Consider the following 24,259-nt stretch of genomic DNA (forward strand, 5'->3'; position numbering starts at 1 on the left):
TGGTTCTAAATCTGCATTTTCTACAGATTTAAGCACCCTATTTCCCTGCCACTTTTAAAACGACAGTACAAGTCCTTGTTCTTGTCTACACTGGTAGAGGTAATGCCCTTTTAACCGGCTCCTTGAAAGTGCTTTCCTCCCTGTCGAAGCTACCTACCAGGCAATAGCTCACCTTATTACGGGTGAGGACAAATATGATCATGTTAATGCCAATATCTTTAATGTTCAAGGGCCACCCCTTTCAGCCCTGATCCAACTTAAATCCCTCAACATCATTCACACAGCCGACATATTTATAAACCATTATAATTAGTTCAAAAACTCTGTAGCCTGTTTTCTTCATATGACGTGAAACACCAACCCAATGAGCTGCAAAATTACCTGATCAATAAAATAAACAAAAACGACCGCTCTCTATTTTTGCACACGCACCCTGTACACTCCCGCCTAAAGATGGTATGTTGCTTAATTACGTTCAACTTTAATCTCACATCTGTCCCTTACTCAGTTATATCCCCCCACAACGATCCCATTTGTGTACTTCCATTCACTGCTTTCGGCATCTGGTGCAGAAAGCAGTGAAGAAAAGTTTCTGATTATCTGTCCAAGTACCAGAAAAATCTTGTGATTTGCGTAAAACGAATGTATTTTTGTATATTTTATAAAAAGCCCAAGCTGCTTGTATTCTGTGTATATTTTAATGAAAAAATAATCTGTTCAGGGAAATAGTACCCTAGATTCTTCCCTTTGTGCATCTCATCGCTATTCTCTTCTTTCTACCCCTTTTCTTATTTTCTTTTGATTGGCAAACAGCACTTGCTGTAATTAGTGCCTATCCGCTGTGCTGTGCAAAGCTCTCTGCAGCGCTTTGAGGCTGGGTCTGTGCTTTATAAATAACCAAATTAAATAAATTAAATATACTGTCCTAACTAAGAAACCGCAGATGAATCCAGCCAGAAAGTGCTCTGAAAGCGAAATGACAGCATAAAGTCAAACATTAAGGGTCCGATCATCTTGTTTTGACAACCACTGATTCAATCATGTACAACCATGTGGTACATTCTGATTTTGAAAGCTCATTTATCAAGTCAGAAAAGAAGCGAAGGTTGTTTAATTAAACCTAGATCTACCTTGAATTCAATGAGAACATTAGAAAACACAACCTTTTTTGATTAAACTAAATGGCAGCTCTGTGGGTTTTTTCTTTGTTTGTTTTTACGTTAATGTGTGTGGAATGTCGCGAAATTCTTGAGTGTCGATGCAATCTTTTTACCGAGCATGCAAGACTGGGTTTGTGTCTTATCATGGTGGTCTGTATTTATATGCTTTACATTTTCAGATGGTCATTATAATTGAAAAATTCATTCATATGTGGAGAGATTATTTTTAAAATTACTGGTTCTTTCTCAGTCTTTTTTTTTTGTTTTGTTTAAATAATTGAGACCTTGTTCAGCATGGTTTACTTTCAATCCCCTTTTAGGTAATTTCCGAAGTGATTTCTAAAACATCCAGTGGCAGTTTCTGCTCAAGTGACAGCCTTATACAGAGCATGTGCATAAGTCTCCCTCGCAATGGAGTTGGTAAGTACTGTGCACTATCCTGGGTGGTACATGAGATGCTTACAATATCTGCATAGATAAACACGCCATGTCCTACTTGTACTGGATTGAATGCTAGGTGCGGCCAGCCAGTCTGAATGTTCCCCCTGTGGACTGTGGCTATTATTACAGGCCTGCACAGAGAGCAATCTGCCAGCTCCATGTGTCCCTCCAGTGTGATGAAGGTTTTGGGCGCTCTGTGGGAGCAGTCATTTCCTCTTTTCTGAGGAGTCTGGAAAAAACACAGCTGCATGCTGCTACAGCACCTCCCTTTGTCTCTTCAGTAGCGACCTTTTCCCACATGCCTGTCCCGCATGCCTAATGGGCTTAAAAGGTAGGAAAATGTAAGCAACTGTGTTCTTTTTTTGGCTGACTTTCTCTCTCTGTAGAATCTAAAGGAGGATTCCAAGTAGCCACAGATGAATAGGCTGCTATCGAAGACACTGAAGGAGTGCTGTGAAAAAACCGAGCCATTTCCCCCCAATCTCTTCAGTTAACGAATACCCCTGGTCCCACAGAACCCTATTTTTCTTTCAGTGGATTGTGAAGAGTTCTAATACCTTTATTGCCCCTACCTCCAGGACAATAATATCTGTTATTGACCTCCCCTTGTTTTACATGCATGCCTACACTAATAATATTGCCTGCCATAGAAACAAAGAAGGTATCAAATTATAGCTGTTATTTCCTGCAGGACAAAGAAGTAACGTTTAATAACATAATCGCAACTGTAAATTGCAAGAAATGTGCAAGTCATGGAGAGAAACTCACCCAGCTGATGGGCTGGAGAAACACAGTAGCTGGTCGAGTAGATACAGGAAACCACAGTCAAAAAAATTAAAAAGGAGCAGTGACAAGGGTAGGTTATCGACAGGAGGAAGGTAAATGTAAATGTGGGTGTACTTGTAAAGCGCACTGTGACTCCATGGAGTATCCTGGCGCTGAAGACCGCTGGGGAACCCGTCCTGGTTTTCCCTGTGAGATGGTCCCTTTCTGGGTATCTCCAAGGTGAAACCAGGCATCCCCGGCATCTGTGGGGGGCCGTTGTAGAGATGAGGCAAGCTTAATGCCCAGAGTTGCCGAGTGTGTTCCTGGTTAGAGTAGGTACCGAGGAGAGAATTATCGAGTCCGTTTTTTGACCCTGGTCCACGACCCTGCCGCGTCGGGAATTGAACCCTGGTCCCTGGCCGATTCTCTGCTTACCGGTCGGCCGCCTCTAACCAGTGAGCCACACCTCTCCACCTCAGTCAGTAATTGGAGAAGGTTGAATCGACTTGAAAATGCCACACTGGCTCCAAATACTAACACTGGCAATACGACCAGGCCAGCTGTCCTGCTCAGCCTGCACAATGAACTATACAAACACATCACTTCCTGTTGAGGAAGTCCATTCTGACATGCGGGGATGTCGAGGATGAGGTGTGCGGAGTCGTTCTGTATGCGTTGGAGTCTCTTCTGGAGTTTGGCCGTGGTTCCCGCGTAGAGGGCGTTGCCGTAGTCCAGCATTGTGGTCTCCTTTTCAAATCCCACCCGCTCAATGTGCTTGAAAGTTTTAAAGTTGATGGTGGTTTTTATAAACCAAAATGCGAAGTGGGTCACACACCGCTCGTCATACTAGCAAATAGCCCCATAGGATTCTGGAAAATGTAGTGACAGCGGCGGGTACACCTATACCACGAGTAAAAAGTTTAAAATGCCATCCCTGGACACGTGTTTCGAGGTAATTGCCTCTCGTGAGCAGGGAGCAGGTACGTATGCGGGGTGCTGTAGACTGCCAAAAATTATCAGGTATAGTACCTCTCACGGCGCGCGGGTGCGGGATCCGGGCTCGTCAACCCATAGCTCAGGGAGCTTTAAATACAAAATGCGAAGTGGGTCGCACACCGCTCGTCATACTAGCAAATAGCCCCATAGGATTCTGGAGAATGTAGTGACAGCGGCGGGTACACATACTGTTCTTTATACATCGTGGCATAGGCGTACCCGCCGTCGCCACTACATCTACCACAGTCCCTTGGGGCAACTTGCTGGTGTGACGAGCAGTGTGCGACCAACCTTTGCATAATTTATTACGGCTCCCTTGAGCCAACGGGCTGACGAGCCTTGGATCTGCACCTGCGCGCCATGAGAGGTACTTGACCTGTTTTAATTACATTTTTGGCAGTCCACGCGGCACCCCTTTACACTGACCTGCTGACGAGAGGCAACTACCTCGAAACGCGTGTCCAGGGATGGCTAACGCAACACATACTGTTCTTTATACATCGTGGCATAGGCGTACCCGCCGTCGCCACTACATCTACCACAGTCCCTTGGGGCAACTTGCTGGTGTGACGAGCAGTGTGCGACCAACCTTTGCATAAGTGGTTTTTATAAACCACTGGTCGCCATTCTGCCTTCCTTTTGTGTCTTTTGTAGGTTAACCTCTGCTTCTTTTCAGAATTTCGTTTAATGATTGGTAATCTAAGTTTCTTATTGCAGACACATTCTGATGATGGAAAGTGCCCGTTGGAAACAGCTGGACATCAGTGTATAAGAAGACCAATCTATACCCCTGCTTTGTTTGCTATAGAATTTTTATTTAACGTACAGCCAATTATAACCATGCACATACTTTAAACCTCAGCGCATGTTGGTTCATCCCAATCTCATTCCATAATAAAAACAGTTCAAACACGGGACAATTTAATACTTTCATTATAACTTAATTCCTTCTTGTTACCTAAACCAATTATGGATTTACACACACATTCTGCTGTAATGCATGGGAGCCTGTAGTCCCTCTGTAAAAATGTGTCTCTGTCTTATTATAGTTTAGTTGTAACCTCACTAGTGTTGCCTGGAATAAGACCATGATGTAGGCGCTGTGCCTGCAAAATACCTGCGAACTGATCTAGCAGACAGTGTGAATGGCAGATCACGTAGTAGACGTACAGTTTCTGTTTAAACAATGATAGCCAGAACTAGCTTTTCAGCTCTTCTGAACAGTATTCTAAAAATGAACAATCATTAGTAGAAATGAGCAATTTATGACATGTTCATGTTTAGCACAGCTAAAGTTCATTACAATGAGCTAGGAATTTCTGAGCCCATTCCAATTCATTATGAGCACAGCTATTTTGGAAAGTGACTTAACCTGCATATAGTACATTTTGTAACAAGTTATTAGCTGCATGTTGGTGTGTTTAGTGTCACAGCACTTCCCTCATTTAGTCTACATATTTGCAAACACACTTGCACTTGCTCGACACCACAAATTTAAGGTTTTCCTGGTAAACTTAATAGTGTGACCATGTATTTTAGGTAATAAAATAATTTCTGTGATATGTTAAAAAGTCATCTTGGCATTCCATGATCTTATAAGGGAAATCTGCCTTCAGTCTTGTTCCTCTATATGGTAACAGAACTTCTCTGTGATTTGCAATACGCTCATAATGTACGACAGAGGGTATTCTAGTCTGTTAAATTCAGTTGAGTTCTGGCTTCACAGTGATTGCTAGCATGGCACACAGAAAGCTGAAACCTGACCTCTGAGCACAATACTACCTGCCACCAGATTCAGTGTTAACCAATACTAGCTGCCACCAGATACATTGACTGACTTCTTTACTAAAAACAATGTGAGCGCTCTTTCTCTGAGAGGTTACAGGTGAGGCACTGACTGCAAAGAAACATTTATGGGCTTTTTAAATTTTACTCTGTGTTATGAAGTGTTTGAAAATAGAGCAAGGTTCACATATAGGTAGGTAGGTAAAGCTTTATTCGATAAAAATATCATAAAAGCACAACATACAGTAGTATAAAAAGATCAAGTTAGACAATAAAAAGAATCAATCATCATAAATATATCTAAAAAGACTGTAAAAGTGGATAAGAGCAATATGTGCAAAGTACAAAAAGCTTGAGGACCCAAAATTCATTATAGTGGTTAAGTGATGGGTAAAAAAACTGATCACATAGGAGATTTAGTGCATTTAACGTGCCAGATTTTTCTTCCGCAATAACCAAGCAGCACCCAGATACTTAGCAATACCACAAACAATGGTAAGGGACGAAGTGTCTGTTTGCAGGATGCGTAACACAATACGGTAGTCACGGCTACCGAGCATTCTACAAATCGGTCTCAGCCACTTGGCTCTTGCTCTTCTGTAATGGAAACAGGCAAATAAAAAGTGGGGGATAGACTCTTTAGGTGCTGTGCAACTGGGGCAGCCAACAGAAATAAGGGGGAATCCCTTCCATCCAGCAGTAACACAGTTAAGAGGAAGGGACCCCAATCTGAAGCGTACGTACAGTGATCTATCTAGAGGAGTCTGTATAAAGTCAAGATAGGGTTCGAGTTTGCTAAGAGATTTATGTTCTAAGAAGGCTTCGCTCAGCTTCCCCATCTTCACATTGTTGAGCTCTCTTGTGTTTACCCAACTCCAGTAGGCCTTCTTGAGGTCCTGTTTCGAAGGGGGTATCTGTGATTCCCAACAGTCTTCGTAGCCAATGGACTTCAGCGTTTGTTTTACATAGGAGATCCATTTTAACGTCTTCCCAGTATCCACTAATATGAGTTCACTTAAGCCTGCAGCATACTTGGCAAGTTCTGGTGTCCGTCGCAGTCTTGCCCAAAAAAGTAGAGGTCGAAGGCGTGCAATGTCCTGGATAGAGTGTCTGCCTAAATCATAAAACAAGGATTTCAGAGGAGATGAAGTGGGAACAGAGATGAGGTTCCTCATGAATTTGTTCTCGGACAAGACCAGGTCATGGATGTTTTCATAGCCCCAAATTTCTGCCCCATACAAGGAGCTAGATAATGTCTGTGCTTCATATACCACAAGGGCCGGTTCACATATATTAAAACTGGCTTTCCCAGTTTAAGGGTACTTTTTGAACTTTCTGCCTTTGTTGTTGAAACAAATATATGTCCTAATTTATTTAACTGATAAATGTATACTCTGACATCAATTAGAGCTAAGCATTCATCAATTAAAAAAAATACAGTCACCTCAAAATATTAGCATTGTAGGTGTAGCACTTGTGTACATCTGCACCTATTTAAGCATTATTATCATATTCTATTCCCGTTTTTGAACTTATTGTTGGAAGGTGGGTTATAGGGAGTGGTAGGTAGGCACCTAACGCCAGCAACAATGCCACCAACACGATACTGGGTCCTAAATAGTGTCTCTATAAATGTTCCCTTGCTCAACCCTTGGTAGCTGACACCAAGCAATTAAGCTTAACTTAGGAGACAGGCATGTAAAGCACTCAAAAATACCAATACAGCGAATAAGAAAAACACAACACACAATAAAAATCCCACACCAATTTATAACAATAGGAAATATTCTTAACTTTAAAAGGACACCAAAACAATAAATATCCGATGTAGGGAACTGGAGAATTTTTAAAGAGTAAACTGTTTCTAGTGCTTAGAAACCAACAGAATCACTTCTGGTCATGCTTGACCGGGACAAAGTCAAAGTTTGAGGGTGACTGTGATGGAGGTCAAACTCTGGAAGTCGGACCTCCAGAGCTCTTCAGCACGATGAACCTGGAATCCAGGCTGGGTCGCGGTTGAAGGTGGCCAGCATGGCTCTCGGTGTCGCGTTGGTCACCTCCTGGAGCTGTTTCCCAAAAAGTTTCCCCAAACTTCTGGAGGTCCTTCCAGGAGGTATGCTGGTGGTGCCAAGTGTCTTAAACACACATTTAAGGGTCTTGAATCTCCTATATAGTCCTTGGCATGCTTAGACTTCAGTTCCCACAAAGCACTTGGTCAACCCCTTAAAACTCCCCTAGACGCACTCCAGGAGGGAGACTGTGGCTGGAGTAGGGTCAATTAAGCTCTGTTAACCTGTAGCTCCTGGGAGTCTACTCCTTCTTGTAGAAAGGCAAAGTCCTCAGAGCTGTAGTCCCAGATAGTCAGCAGGCACAGTCTTCACCAGGTAGACCATTGGGTGCATATCAGGATTCCAACAGGACAATCCTCCTTCGTGTAGTTTCTGGCAATAGAACGGAGAAGCTCTAAACCTCTCACATATTTATATGGTGACAAGCAGTGGAGCACCCCTGTCCAATGAGGTGCAGGGCAACACACCCAAGCATGACCAGTTCCTCCAAAGTGTAGCATAGTCTTGTCCCAGAAAGCACTATTCCTCAAAATGTATCATGGCTGAAATTTCAGCAGAGCAGCAAGAGCGAACTAAGAATGTGGCTTATTTCCATAAACTCCCCCCACTCACATCGTTGAAATCAAACCTTAAGCCTCCCATCTGGCAGGGAGAGTGGGTGGCCCTGGATGACAAGCTTGCTTGACCTGTTCTTCCTTTGAAGCTGATGCTATATGGCCCATCTGTGTACTCTGAGAGTTAAGAGTTTACAACAAGTTTGCTAATACTGCATATAATTTTAACCTCAAAACAACTTAAGAGGGCACATTTTGAGAAGCAACAAAATGCATCGAAGACCTTTCTTTTCGTCGACTAAATCAGTCAATTTTATTTACTTCAAAGATACTTTATCATCCTTCCATATTGCAAAAATCAAAGAAGGTTACACCTCACCACAATGAGATATATTTAAGACAATCTTTTAACACACTATTCAGTCATTCAAAACATTCGTGACACACAACAGTTCTTCACTCCAAACACACTGGTACCACAAACCATTCATTCATTACAATCAGACTTTACAAAAAATATATAAACAGCTCTATGTACATTGCTAGGACCACAGAAAATATTGCTGGATTTGTTATTAGTGTACTCTGGCATTCCTGTGCCCCACAGAGCTCTCTCCATCAGATAGCCTCTGCCCGGCCAGGCCACTTTTCACCAAATTAAGGCAGCCTGCTAATCTCTCCCCCCCCTCCCCCCCAACACCAATCAGGAAAGAGTGCTAGTGGCTGGATTTTTCCGTACAGAAAATAAATTCTTGTAACTTATTTTCTGTACAAGTTATAATAAATTCAACAATGCCAAGTTGCTGGATTTATCAATACCATTCTGTTCCATCTTTGAATATTTTTCACACTCTCCTTGCAATGGTTATGCGTCCTAACATATTGCCATGTTAGCCTATGAGGCCAACCATCTTCAAGGGGTAAATGTGCAATTTCTTCCTCACCAGGGTTGATGAAACCTTTTATGAAGCCCCTGCTCATAATTACAGGTCTCCCCTCCCCTGGAACACCTAGGGGAGGGTTATGTGATAGAACAACGAAAGCTTAATTACCAACGAAAGTATCACATCGACACTGGCATTATCACGCCAGTTTCTAGGTGAAATATTATTACGCTGGCCCATACAAAAGTATTGTACATAAATTTACAATGAACACCGTACTTGCACGTGTATTTACGCCGATTACCATTACAAGGATGAATGGTATTAAACAGCTTTAATAGTTAAACAGTGTGCAGATTTAAAAAACATTTTACTAACCATTCTGCATGCAAGAAGTTTCTGAATGCACTAAACACCATGCCTGTTTAGGGGAAACGTAAAAAACTTCATGCATCTGTATCTTACCTTACTGTTTAGTTCTGTTCTCTAATGCTCCCCCAAGCAAAATGGCTTTGCGAACAAAAGACCTGCTAGGGAAGTGTCTGGGATTATAAGGGTCTCATCCAGTTTCAGACTTCCACAGAGTAAGAATAATAAATAAAATCAAACATACATTTGCTTGCCGATTGCTGTTGCGTAACGGCGAGCACTGCCTAATTTGAAGCTGGAGAACTAGTTTCCAGCCTCGGCATGGGCTCAACATCCCTTGAGTTTGGGCAATGTATTGTAAATGGTGCTCAAGCAAAGCGCTCCAATACAATTTGGTGGAGTTTGAGCAATATAAAACTGTAAAAAAAAAATATATATATGCAACTTGCGACAACCCATGTGACTGGGCACACTGATTTACAGGCGAGAAATTATTGGCCGTCATGGTACCGATCCAGCTTTATAAACTACAACTAAAACAATGTTGTAGTGACCTGCGTTGCTAAACCTTTCGCAGAAGTACAAGTTGCAGCATAATCACAGGTGTAGTAATGGCGCCATTGAGGTTCCGCTTTCATTGTAAAGGCTGTTCGTGCTAAAGACTTCAGTAAAAGACGTTTCCCCTAGGGGAGACATGGGGGGGGGGGGCTATTTCCAAATATGCAAAAACGATTTTGGCTAATATTTCACAGTGCCCACAGCACCAAAGTCGAATTTACTGTGAGTTTCCTACTCTGGGGAATAATAAAATGGGCAGCTTTCACTCACCAGGGTTTGTAAAACATATTTTATAGGGACCCTAATTATAGTTACATGACACCTCCACCGCTGGAACACATAGGGGAGACCTTGGGGGTACCCACAATGTAAAAATAAGTTGGATTATCACTTTTAAAGTGCCCATGCCATTAAAGTCGAGTTTGCAGTGAATTGTAAAAGCAGTGATGCAACACATGACTGCATTTAAAATGACCTCAGGCTCTCAGCAGTGCACACATGCAACTGCAAAAAAGGCTCCTGACCTCTAAACTGCCATGCCCTATTATCTATTAGGGACTTGTAGGTAGTCTTCATCCCCTGACCCTATTATCTACTAGGGACATATAGGGTAGGTCATGCCAATAATAAGTGTACTTCCAATGTTTGTGTTAACATAGAACTGTCCCTGGGCCTGACTAGCAGAGCCCAGGACACAGTCAGCTACCACCAGTTCCATTGAGCACCAAAAATTGGGGTGAACAGGCCAAAATGCGTGACTTTCTAACACTTATGTTGTCCATATTATGCCTCACTGTTTGCTGCCAACAAAATGGAGACACATCACGGAAACCAAATTTTAGTTTTTAAACTAATACGAGCTGGAAAAATTAAATGTTTCCATCTGGATTTATGTGTGAAAAATTAGTATAAATTAAAAAGCGTGAGCCTTTTTTTTTCTCTTTTTTTTTTCTCTTTTTTTTACACAAATTGGTTGAAAGAGATCTACGTTCACATGAATATATTTGCTTCCCAAAAATAATATGCATATTGTTTTGCTGAATTTCTACAGTTTGGTTTTCCTAGCTTAACTAATTTTTTGAAGCCAGTTTCAAAGAAGGTACAATGACACCAAGTTTTGATACTGGAGGGAGTGATTGCTACTGTGTACTATAAGCTACTGTGTACTATAAGCAATTATGTCTCCCTCACCAAGCATAAAACCATTTGGCATGCCACCTGGAAGTTTTATGAGTTTATACAAGAACTGCGACTTGTTGCTCTAGAACTAGTCAGCCACGTGCAGTATCCTTCTATTGTATGGACGAGATGTTTACCTCATATATAAATAGTGCTGATTCTAATTACTGCACATACTATTAAAAGTATATGCTTCATTTGTTAGTAGACAATGGTCTTTTATAGAATACATAAAGGAGAATCCTAAAAATAAATATACAGCTGCAAAAAATCATGTTACTTATAAATTTACAATAAATGTAAAGTTTCAGTTCCTTACCCTCCATTAAAAAAATCACAAACCTATAGCTGCATCTAAACAATGCATCTGCACAATTTAATGGCAGGTTTTAGAATGAATGCACAATTTATTTTTAGAGAAAAGAGGGAGGTGGTTATAGGACCAATCTGATCAAAACAGTGAACAATTCATTAACCTTTCACACATGTGGAACGTTAAATTTAAAGTGTAAATACATGTCCTTTGATTGATAATTAGTTAATAAAGCCAGGAGTACGTCACCAAAAAATGGTCCTGACATTAGACCTCACAATCTTATGCTGTAGCCTCTCATCAGAGACATGCCTAATAGAGAAACACCAGTTGTCACTCGGCTTGCTCAAAGTTAGCTGAATGGATGACTTACTTGCAGGGTAAGTAATATTCTGAATAGAGAATAACTCCCCACAAAAAAAGAGGCAATATAGTTTTAAGATTAGATAGATAGCATACTGATGCTAAATTGCACACACTGTGCTGGTTCTTGAGAGGTATTACACAGGCACTTTTATTTGATCCCTTAGACCACTCCCTCCAGCAAAACGGTGGGATCTTCGAAAAAGTTGTCCACACACAACCCCAAGATCACGTCATTGCCAGCCATCGCCTGCATGACTACCAGTCCGGCTTCAGATCATGCTGCAACACATGGGTAACATGATATCTGTCTACTACTCTCACGCTAAGTCTCGTCACGCTGCTACTCCATGCTCGTGCATGCCAGTCAGTTGCTCGTTCACATTTCCAATGCTTCCAGCGATGACTGCTACAATGTAGCATCACGGAGCACAGCCAAACTAGTTAAAATTAATTTCTGGTGAAAATCCCTTCACTGCTTTGTGTCTATTATATTTAGTTCTCCAGGACTCACCTGAGTCCGAAGCGTGGGATCCGACTGGTGGTGGTGGCAGCATTTTATTGGCAGCCTCTTACAGGAGACATTGCCCTTGGGGAGCGGTGGGGCGGGAAGCTTTGGTGAAGGTCAGTTGTAGCTGCAGCTGTGCCAAAACGACCTGTGTACCTGCTTGCCGGTCAGGAGGGAGCACTAATATTATCCTTAGCCATAGCTCTCGGTATCCTGCTCGCCCAACCGCCTGCTCTCTACCACTGCATCGGCCCACCTATGCAACCAGAGAGGGCGTGTGGCGGGGTGCAATTCTATGCTAGGTTCGCTGCCCATGTGTGAGCGGTGGCCTGGTGGGTGCAGGTTGCTGCCCTGCTTTGATCTGCTTCATCGCCCCCCCCCCCACGCCTTTAACCTAATTTCTTTCCTTTGTCCAGTGTGCCTTATTATGCTGTTAAATCTTTGAGGGAGGAGGACAAAAGGATATTTAAGGACACCCTTAGATGCAAGGAGCTGCGGTACATTATCTTATGACTAGTAAACCAGGGAGCCCTCATAAAAGTTTCGACAATCCTTAAATAGGTTGGAGGTGGTGGTAGTACAAACAAAGCTTCCAGGGAGGAAGTAAAATGCGTTTTAGGTTTTCTCTTGTGTTCATTTTTATTAACTGCTCATCTCCCTTCCCGAGTCTTTTTCTCCTCTTTCTGTCCTATATTTTCTACCAGTAGTAATCAATTAAAATTCATTTTGCCTCCAGATAGGCCCATGCCTGCATCCTCCAAGTTAGTGAATAAAGCTAAAATGAAGACACCATAAATCAGTCAAACCTATGAAGAATAAGCGTTTAAAAGCTTCAAAGAATAATCCGTCCCATAAACAACCTGATATTTCAGTAGCATCTTCCCCAAGCATAAACAGTAAATATACGTAGTCTGGTCTGCTGATAGCTGATTTAATTTCTAAACACTACAACATGAAAGCCAATTCATGTGAATCTTCTGCCAGTCATCCAAAAACATATTTTTAAAACACATCCTCTGTTTGTGAAAGCCTGGTTAGTGAGAGCACAAGTGAATCGTGGAGTGATTGAGGCTGAAGATCAGTCATTCATTGAGCTACTCTCCACATCTCCACTGCAAGTGATCAAAGAAAATCTGGCGACGTCCAAGGCCACACAAACTCCTTGGACAGCTTTATATTGGGTAACACTGGTGTTGTACAAATAGATGGTGTACCTACTAATAAGCAATTATCAATTGCTGACGTTGCTGACTTTTCACTTGATGCAAAGTCCTGCCCTTTCAGCTCTATCAATTCCTCACTGGCTAAAGCAATACAATAATTAAACAAGCAATCTTCTAAGTTAGAACACCAAGTTGATTTTGTACAGTCTCTTGCTACCTACTTCACTAATTTGGGCAATCAATGGAACATCTCGCAACGCAAGGTGGACGTTATATCAACTTCTCTTCTCAATACTATTTGCGGCTGTACCCTAATAGTTTAGCCAGCAATGGTAAAACAGCCCATAGACAACTTTAAAACAACCCATGCCTTATGTGTTAACTCTTGAGCAAAACTCACTCACAGCGCTAAGGAGGCACTGAGCCCATCCTTAGCTTCGGTCTCAACCACCCCTTCCTAACAGCCCATGCAGAAGGCCACCAATAGATCGATCACTGAAGAAAAAGCGGAACACATCCTCAATCAGGGTACAAAATTATTGAGTTCACAAAATCAGTCAGACCAAAACCAGTCGCAACTATATGTCCATTAAACAGAAAAGAAAAAACTAAAAAACAGGCAAAAGTGCAAAAGGAAAATACTATCGTAAATAGGTCAGACTACACTGGATCAGCTGAGACAAAGTGCGTGTCCAATTTTGCATCTAATACAGAAAAAACCTCTTAAGAATCCATACTGCACATTATTTCTCCTAACCCTTCCTTCATAGTTGCCAATGAGGCGCCTCCATAAACCAACTCTGATATCAAAACCCAGCTCAGCATCTTATACCACTACCAAGTGTAGGGAAGTGCCCTTTTTTGTTATGGTCACCCCAGACTTTTTGCTATTGTTATTTTTTATTTTTTTTAACTGATGTGCACTGGGTCCCTGCTAACCAGGCACCAGTGCTAGTGCGCTTTATTTGAAACAAGGTAAAAGGTTCTAATTGTAACACAATTGGACACTTTGGCACCCTTGTGAGTCCCAGTAAGTGGTACCACTGGTACCTAAGGCATGGGTACCAAAGATGGTCCAAAAGGGCTGCAACGTGTAATATGCCACCCTAATGTACCCCATTTCAAATTGTATTCAGACAGCCACCACAGACTGTGTGTGGAAAAAAACAACAAATGCAAATAGAACAATTGATGGATGGAATGCTGAACAATGTCCAACAGTCACCCCCAGTACAGAGATCTGGGCCTAAATCCATTGTTTCTTTGCACACCATGCCGTTCCTGTTCAGACCCAGCCATATGCAAATCGGTCTTGATCCTGCTCCCCATGGGGACCGTCCAGCCCGAACTGCCAGGCCAGGACCTCCCAGGACCAGAAAACAAGCATCCTGGGACAGGTTTCAGGGTATCACCCCTCATCAGCCAGGCTAGCTTGAATCCAGTGGTACAGTGAGCTTTTGTCCACTGACACAGAAGCCACCCCGGAAGAAAGATCGCTAGATAGATTTTATTGCGCAATTACTTAAAATCATTGCAATTCTTAAAAAAAAGTATTAGAATCTATTTCCATTTTCTGTTAAAAAGAGTTTGTGTTTGGCGTGGCTAAAATTCTGTTTGATCTTCAATAGAAAGTGTAGATTTGATTGCGGACATGAATTTCACGAACGGGTGGCCAGGAAGAGGTCACCATGCTCCAGGAGGTTAGATCCGTCTCCCCACCAAGTTTGGAGTTGCAAGGACCCCCAGGAGCCGCCCTACACCAATACCCAAGGTACTGGAGCATGTTGCAAGCACCAGGGCTTGTTTATATTCAGTCCGAACACCACCACTGCCAAAACCGACCTGCACATTGAGGGACTTCACCAGAGGTCAGCTCCACATCAGAAGTTATCTTCCTGTATTTCTTCTCTCTTTTCTGCAAGGGCACCGAGAACCGCGGAAGCCTAAAACTCACCGACCCGCCAGACAAAAACACCTGTGCACCCAAGTCCCCCAGCAAGAGACCATTGAAACAGACTTTCTCTTTGGTCCTTAGACCCCCACTTGGGGTTCTGACGAAGCAGCCTCTTCTCTCCCCTTGCAGCCTCTTTCTTCTTGCAGGTACTTTTCCCCTTGACTACAGCGTGTAGTGCTCGAGGCTACTACCGCTGAAAGCACCGCTCCACCCGGGTGCCCAGGGCAGGCAAACTTGACTTCTTGGTGCTTTCTTGGGCCTTGGTCCCCAATTCACCTTGCGTCTAGAAGAACAGTCCTGTAGTTGGCAAGTGACACTATGCATTGAATGTTTCTCCCAAAGGATAGCATTACTGCATCTGAATTTTATGCCTTAAATGTGACGGCTATCATTTTCTACTGTTTGTACTGTAAAATTAGATATGATAAAGTACTTACCCGATAATGAAGTTCTTGGTGTCTAAAATTCTATAAAAATATATTGGTGTTCTAAATTGGTTTCAAGTTTCTTCTGGAGTGTGTCTCTCATTCATTGACTCTGTTTACAACATATGCTTAACACTACCCTCTGATAAGCCTAAACTGCCCGCTCAGACTACCACAAAAGAGAGCATTTAGGATTATTAATTTCAGTTGTGTAAGCCAATAAGGGTCGCCTGGACTTTTTACATAGTGTACTTCATTTTGGTACACTACATAAAAAGCAAGCTTCCTACATTGGTATCATTAGTGGGATATAAGACTTTGCATTTGCTGATACCACTTGGTCAATAGGTGATCCCACAAAGAAACCCACAATTACTTTAGTTAAAAACATTTTTTTCAAATTTTCAGTTAAAAAAAAAATAAAAATAAATCTCGAGTCTGAAATGTTTGGGCCTTGTGTTAAGTCCAAATTAAACAAATAATCCCTTGACCGATAATGTATGAAACATCACCTAGATCACTACTAGCTTGAGATTGATTTATGACCTATCAAACAATTACACTGGTATTACTTCTAGCCCACCCAACAAGAATAAAATCGTATACTACCTCCTTCTGTTAGAAAATTACAAAACCTGTTTTATTTAATTATCACAATATAAAGAAGCATTAAAACATTTAAAATTTCCTCACAAAAATAATTCATACAATAATCACAATATTATACAGAACATAACTCACAATAAAAACCAACATGGACCAAAGAGAAAAAGAGAGATTTTTAGACAATATCCTCTGTCATTAAGTGAAACATATCCTATGGGAAAATTATTCAACACCCGGCCTGCGTGCGCTCCTTATCTTGGAAATACAGGACCGAGTTGACCATGGGATTATGTAAATCAATATGCGTTGACGCGTTTCGATGGTTTGAATTTATTGTTCCATCTTTATGAAGACTGTAGATACATTGTTCGAGGCATGTGGGCTGCTGAATTCATATCTGTGCATAGATCGCCGCCTAGTGTTGGGTCCGGATGTTTGCACGTTGTTGTCCTGGAAGAGTCTTCGAAGTATCCTGAGATAGGTGACTCCTCCCCTGGACCACAGTGCGCATGGGCATCCTCTCCATCCTCAGATTGTTTTTTTCCGCCATTGGGTTCGGATGTGCTTATCTTGACTCAAGTTAGGAAAATCTAGTTTTCAGGCCAAAAGGCCTTTAGTTTTCGACGGTACTGTTCCCGATCGGTATCGACAGTTTACAGGCTAGTTTCGCGATTTAAACAACTTTTCGGATCCATTAAATCCGACCATCGACCGAACTTCGACGATGGAATCGAGGACCCCATTCAAGCGGTGTCCTGTTTGCCACGCCAAATACCCCCATATCGACGTCCACCCGGTGTGTAACAAATGCCTCTCACCGGATCATGACGAATCGAAATGCATGGCCTGTGCCCGATTCCGATCCAAGAAGACTCTCCGGAATCGACGAGCCGCGCGACTGGAAGCGCAGCAAGCGGCACCGGCCCCGAACAACATCTTCAGCACCGAGGACGAAGATGTCGAAAGCGTGGAAAATACACCCTCCAGCCCCACTTCCGAACACGGTTCCCGATCGGAAGATGTTGATGAAGAGCTTTTTCACAGGGAAGAAGCCGACGATGAGGTAGGAGACTACGATGAGGCCTTAGGGGCCGAAGAAGGTAGCTCCGGTGAGGAGCAAGGCCTACCCGTCCAAATGGAGGATATCCCAGTGAGTCAGTCGACGGCTCCGGTCGAGGGATCGCCTTCGGGCCTTACCCAAGACCAATCCCGCAGTTCCTCGGCCCCGCCCTCTGGCCCGGCCACGGACATTCAGCGAGAGCCATTGTTACCTAAGAAGAGAAGACTGGTTTCCCTACCACGAAACCGAAACCAATCATCGCACCGGTTCAACAGAAACCGAAAGTGAAACTGACACTGGTCGGCTCGAGGACCACCACACCTTCGACGCCAGCCAAACCCGTCGGCTCCGACCGCACCAAAAGGGACTTCGGTGCCGAACTCGCTGCAGCCGATGTCGGCGCCGACCCAAAAAGGAAAGCCGTCGGTACCGTCAAAGCGCCTCGGCCCCCGGCACCGAAGCAATCTGCACCGGCCATCAATGTGAAAATGGCCACTGCATCGCTATCCACCTCGAAGGCAGCGACTAAGGTACATTCATCGACGCCGTCGACGGCTACTACCCCTCCTCGGCTCGATGACCCGGTGACTTCGAAGAAGTCCACACCTGCCTCTACGGAACCTCTCGACGCCAAGGAACCGTCGGCGTTCCAGGTGCAACAAGTGGCAGCGTCCTTGCAACGCATCAGGGAAAAGGCAGCCCTCCAGACCTCGTCGGGCTCCGAACCGAAACGGGCACAGAAGGCACCTTCGGCACCGGCCAACATCACCTTTGGTTTGCCGCCATCCACGGCGCCGAAAATGTTCGAAATGAGAACCCGCGTTACCCAGACAAGGTCCCCATCTACCGAACACTCGACTACTGGGACATCGCCGTCCCACTTCATCGACGCCGACACCGGCAGACTTATGTTCCGAAAGCGGAAGATCACTTCAGGGCACGCTTTGGACTCTTATAGGATCCCGCTAAAACAAAAAATGCCGGCGGAATCGGAACCAGTTCTTTATGAACGCATCCACATCTCTTACACAGATCCATCATTCTCTCAACGCACTCCGACACGGATGCAGTGGAGGACTACATGGGCGACGACGCCACCTGACCCTGAGGGCCAGCAAGACCCTGATCAGGTCTGGGATGACCCCGTAGAGCCAGGTGCCGCTCTGGATACACAGGACACGCAACTTTATGGCGCAAAAACGTCCCCCACAGAGGACACTGCTGCATTCAACGCCCTCATTGAACGTGCCGCAGCCAATCATGGAGTGCAACTCCACTCAGACACTATCGAGGATGATTTCTTGGTGGACACTTTCGCATCCTCCAAGAGGACTGTAAAGACTCTGCCCATGTTAAAAGGTGTCCTCAAGCCAGCAAAGGACATTTTCAAAGAAACCACCAGGGCACGGGTAATAAACCCCAGGATCGAGAAAAAATACAAACCCGCACCTGGGGACCCCACGTACATTAGGAGCCAGTTGCCTCTGGACTCCATTGTAGTTGCCAATGCTCGCAAACGGGCACACTCGCAGACAACTGGTGATGCTCCTCCCCCGGACAAAGAGTCCAAGGTTCTAGAGACCTCCGGCAAACGGATTGCAGCCCAGGCAGCAAACATATGGCGCATCGCCAATACACAGGCCCTCCTAGCTCGCTACGACCGCTCACACTATGACACGTTAGAGACCCTACTCCAACACCTGCCAGACGAGTACAAAGAGGCAGCGGAGCTCCTCATCAGGGAGGTACAACTGCTCACAAACGCATCCATCAAGTGTGCACTGGATGCCGCAGACACTGCTGCAAGGGCAATAAACACCAGCGTCATGCTACGACGACACGCCTGGTTACGAATCTCCGGATTCAAACCTGAGGTCCAAAATAACATCCTCAATCAGCCGGTCAACCCCGACTACTTATTTGGACCGGAGGTTGACACCACCTTAGAAAAGATAAAAAAAAGACACAGACACTGCGAAGTCAATGGGGGCTCTGCAAACGCAGACATTTCGTAGTGGCTCCTTTCGTCGCCCCGGAAATAGAGGTGCAGGTAGAGGACAGGGGGCACAGCAAACCTACAATAAAGGGGGCACACAGAGTTCCTACGATAAAAACACCCGAGGTGGATATCGTGGCTCCAGCACCAAGGGCAGAGGACGTGGTTACGGCAATACCAGGTCCTCCCCCAAGAACAAACAGTGACGCCCTCTCCCTTGCCCCCGACCACATAACACCTGTCGGGGGGAGACTCCAGCGGTTCCTGTCCACGTGGAATTCCATCACCACGGACAGGTGGGTCAAAGATGTTATCCAACACGGTTACTGTCTCGAATTAACCTCCACTCCACCCACCATACCGCCAAGGCACTGTCCTATGTCCTCAGAGCACTTAGCGTTATTACAGCAGGAAGTGCTAAGTATGCTGCAAAAGGGCGCAATAGAGGTCGTGCCCGTACACCAGCAGGGAACAGGGGTGTACTCTCTGTACTTCTTAATACCAAAAAAGGACGGGTCACTCAGACCTATCCTAGACCTGAGACCCCTCAACCACTACATTCTCTCAGAGCATTTTCACATGCTCACCCTACAGCAGGTTCTCCCGCTCCTCCGACAGGGAGATTTCCTAGCCACGCTAGACCTCAAAGATGCGTATTTCCACATACCCATACACCCGTCACACAGAAAATATCTCCGGTTCACCATTCAGGGGCAGCACTATCAATTCAAAGTCCTCCCCTTCGGAGTGACAACAGCACCCAGAGTTTTCACAAAGTGCCTAGCTACCGTGGCTGCACATCTACGGAGGCAACACATTCACGTCTACCCTTACCTGGACGACTGGCTTGTTCAGGCAAAGTCAGCCCAGCAATGTGCCAGCCACATGTCCCGCACCATTCACCTTCTTCACAGTCTAGGATTCTCACTAAATTACCCAAAATCACATCTCCAACCCGCACACGTCCAACAGTACCTAGGTGCGACCATAGACACTCTGGCAGCCACAGCTCAGCCAAATTTAGTGAGGATCAACAGCATGCAAATGCTCATTTCCAAGTTCAAACCCCAACACTCCCTTCCTGCGCGAGTGTTCATGCAGTTGATAGGCATGATGGCCTCCTGCATTTTCATAGTCCCACACGCGAGACTACATATGCGCCCGCTTCAGGAGTGCTTAGCACGTCAATGGAATCAGGCTCACGGGCAATTAAAAGACCTAGTGTTGGTGAGCGGTCGGGCATACAACTCTCTGCATTGGTGGAATCCACAAAACCTTTGCAAGGGCCGACCGTTCCAAGAGCCTGTCCCACAAATAATACTGACAGCGGACGCGTCTCTCCAGGGATGGGGAGCTCATGTACTCAATTACACAGTGCAGGGACTATGGACGACACAACAAAAGAAGATGCACATCAACCTTCTGGAACTGTTGGCAATCTTCCTAGCCATGAAGGCATTCAAAGTACATCTGTGCAACAAGGTCGTGTTGATCCGGACGGACAACATGACTGCCATGTACTACATACAGAAGCAGGGAGGAACACACTCTCCACAGTTGTCTCACCTGGCTCAGAGCATGTGGAAGTGGGCCATTCAGAGGAACATATTCCTCATGGCGGAACACCTCCCAGGCAAGGACAACCAGATGGCGGATCTGCTCAGCAGACACAGCCACCAGATGCACGAGTGGTAGTTACACCCATCAGTACTCCAACCGTACTTCCAGCAGTGGGGTCATCCAGAGATGGACCTATTCGCGACAAGCGAAAACGCAAAATACCAAATCTTTGCCGCCAGGTTCCCACATCCACAGTCGCAGGGCAATGCGATATGGATGAACTGGTCCGGCAGATTTGCGTACGCTTTTCCCCCAGCGCCATTGATACCGCTGGTGGCACGCAAACTGCGACAGCACTCAATGACACTCATCCTAGTTGCTCCAACATGGGCACGCCAGCCATGGTACACAACCTTTCTGGAACTTTCCGTGGTGCCGCATCAAAGGCTGCGGATCAAACCCGCGCTTTTGACGCAGAACCATGGAGAAATTCAGCACCCAGATCCGCAACAGCTGAACCTGGCAATCTGGCTCCTGACTGTATGGAGATCATTAAGGAAGCTAGGAGACCCACTACCAGAGCCTGCTATGCAGCCAAATGGAAGAGGTTTATCATTTATTGCAATAACAATGACATTAACCCGCTAGACGCATCCATTCAAAACATAATCTGTTACCTCTTACACCTATACCGATGCAATATGGCATACACCTCAATACGTATCCACTTAACCGCAATAGCAGCCTATCTCCAGAACAGGCAGCACCTCTCTTTATTCAGAGTGCCTGCCATCAAAGCCTTCTTGGAGGGACTTAAACGAGTAATTCCCCCAAGATACCCACCAGCACCAGTGTGGAACCTCAACTTGGTCCTCACCCGACTGATGGGTCCACCCTTCGAACCTCTCCACTCAGGTGAGATTCAATTCCTCACCTGGAAAGTAGCTTTCCTAGTAGCAATCACTTCGTTAAGTAGAGTTAGTGAAATCCAGGCACTAACCATTCAAGAGCCATTCATACAGGTTCACGCAAACAGGGTCGTACTACGTACCAACCCCAAATTCATGCCTAAAGTAATATTGCAGTTCCACATGAATCAAACAATTGAACTGCCTGTTTTCTTTCAGAATCCACAAAATGTCGCTGAAAGAATGCTCCATACACTAGACGTCAAAAGAGCCCTCATGTACTATATGGACAGAACCAAAAATTTTAGGAAGACAAAACAACTTTTCGTTGCCTTTTCCCCACAACACAAAGGCAACGCCATCTCCAAAGCAGGTATAGCCAGATGGATCGTTAAATGTATTCAAATTTGCTATCAAAAGGCTAAACGCACATTAACGATTCCCCCACGGGCCCACTCAACACGTAAGTTAGGGGCCTCCATGGCTTTCCTGGGAAACATTCCTTTACATGATATATGTAGAGCAGCCACATGGTCCACTATACATACATTTACCAAACACTATTGTGTAGATGTACACTCAAAACAGCAGGCAGCTGTAGGACAGGCTGTTCTCAAAACTCTTTTTCAGACCGCTGCAGCTGGCACTGGTGGCCGCCGCTAATTGGAGGTACTGCTATGTATTCTATGCACAGATATGAATTCAGCAGCCCACATGCCTCGAACTGAATATGCTACTTACCAGTATACATCTGTTCTTGGCAAGTAGGGCTGCTGACATTCATATCGCCCACCCTCCTCCCCGGCGCCTGTAGCAGCTGCAGCTCTCAGAATTACTGTATAGCATGGTCATCACTTTCTATATCTACTCCATCACTGCCACAATGGCGGGAAAAAACAATCTGAGGATGGAGAGGATGCCCATGCGCACTGTGGTCCAGGGGAGGAGTCACCTATCTCAGGATACTTCGAAGACTCTTCCAGGACAACAACGTGCAAACATCCGGACCCAACACTAGGCGGCGATCTATGCACAGATATGAATGTCAGCAGCCCTACATGCCAAGAACAGATGCATACTGGTAAGTAGCATATTCATTCTCTGTTGTCTGTCCCGAGTTCTATGTCCTTTTACAAGAGGAGAGTCCAGTCGAACTTCACCCTATTGTACTGACAGGTTTCTTATTCCTCGGAGTCTGCTTCTATTCACAACCGCAGTCTATTGCTCATTTTGGTCAGATTCTGTGTATGTCTCCCACACAGTCGTGTTTGCTTATTATTTAAGTCGACACCTCAATTTCGGCTCGTGTGAAGGACTGCCATTTACATGCCCCTTGTTACCACGTTACTTATAAACACAAAGCTCCTAACTCTATCGTTTGTTCTCCGCAGGCCGAGGGGATTTGAAATAATACACCACCTCTCCCTGGTTGTACTACTTGCATGTAGCGGTTCACCTGGAGCTGCGTGTTAAGTCCCCCAGTCCATTGTATTAAAAGTTTAAAAAGTGTACTAGTAGTTAGGCCTTAAAAGTCTGTTTAGAATTTTTTTTGGATTTTTTTAAAGGTCCCACCTACATTAAACATGACAGCCTCAGAGGAGAGAGAAGAACTCAACCTTACCCCTTACCTGCAACTTAGTGTGAAGCAGTTAAAGGACCTCTGCAAGGCTTGCAAAATTGCAACCAGGACTAAACCAAGAGCCCAGGCAATAGAAAAAACACTGACTGTATTGAAGAAGACCCAGTTGGTGGTGATGAGACTGCTAACAGTACTCATCGGGATAGCTTCCCTTACAATACCCAGGAGAACAGGAAAACAATAGGTTCATAGAAGAACTAGAGATCCAGACCAATGAAATAGTGGATTAGAGGCGGCAGGCAGGTGGGAAGCTAAGAAATTGAGTCTGTGCAGTTTGTCTTCAGGGCTTTTGAAGACTCGCTGTGCAGGCTTGAGGTGTCCTTTCCGCCCAGCTGTTAATTGCAGGACTGTGTCATTTGTGGATGCCATCATTTGCAGCTCCCGCTCCGGTGTCTGTTTTTCACTGACAGGCAGCCAGAGCTGAGGAGCACATAAGGTGGTACGACCTGCAGGTGTGTGTCTGCATCACCAGCTCCCCTGATTGGGCTGATCCCAAGTTGACACTCGACAGACTGTTCCCTGCAGCCCCCAGCCCTGTAATGGACCATGCTCAGTGCTTTAAATGGGCGTGTACTGCGTACCGGCACTTCTTATTTTTCTCATTCTGAGTACCGGCACTTTTCTACTGCAGTGGAGAGTACCAGTACTCATTAAAGGGTAGGCACACTACCCTGTAGTGGTGGTAGCCTGTCTCTTTGGCAGCAAAAGCACTTTTATAGCGCTGAGCTGAGCCCCCACTGAACTATTCGGGGGGGCGTATTTGCATGATATCCGGGTGTTCACCATTGGGCTGTGTTGTTAGGAATCGGGGGCAGACCAGTGACAGCGCAATAAAGGAAGCCATGGGAGGTAACGATGGCTTTAATCCCACCTGATTCTTTGGTGTGAGTGTTCTCTGCTTATGTTTGTCTGTTTGCCTGCTTGTGTGTGAGCGTTTTTGTGTGAGAGAAAGCTAGAGAAATATTACAAAATATGGAAATGTTAAAATATCAGTGTTTGGCTTT

At 44.8% G+C, this 24,259-nt stretch overlaps 1 protein-coding gene across 2 annotated transcripts in view; it reads left to right on the forward strand.

The window, feature by feature from the left end:
* The window catches only part of LOC146783924 (aldehyde dehydrogenase family 3 member B1-like), a 301,339-nt gene that overhangs the window by 248,490 nt on the left and 28,590 nt on the right, over positions 1-24,259 (forward strand). Inside the window, exons 9-10 of one of the 2 annotated variants that reach the window (XM_085633331.1) lie at positions 1,481-1,580; positions 4,080-4,750. In XM_085633331.1, coding sequence (XP_085489457.1) covers positions 1,481-1,580; positions 4,080-4,090 — 111 coding nt within the window. In that variant the 3' untranslated portion in view covers positions 4,091-4,750. Of the gene's footprint in view, positions 1-1,480; positions 1,581-4,079; positions 4,751-24,259 lie in introns of those variants that run through there. The other variant, XM_085633330.1, reaches the window with a different exon arrangement.

The sequence above is a fragment of the Triturus cristatus genome, chromosome 11 (genome assembly GCF_964204655.1).
Source record: "Triturus cristatus chromosome 11, aTriCri1.1, whole genome shotgun sequence".
Taxonomy (NCBI): domain Eukaryota; kingdom Metazoa; phylum Chordata; class Amphibia; order Caudata; family Salamandridae; genus Triturus; species Triturus cristatus.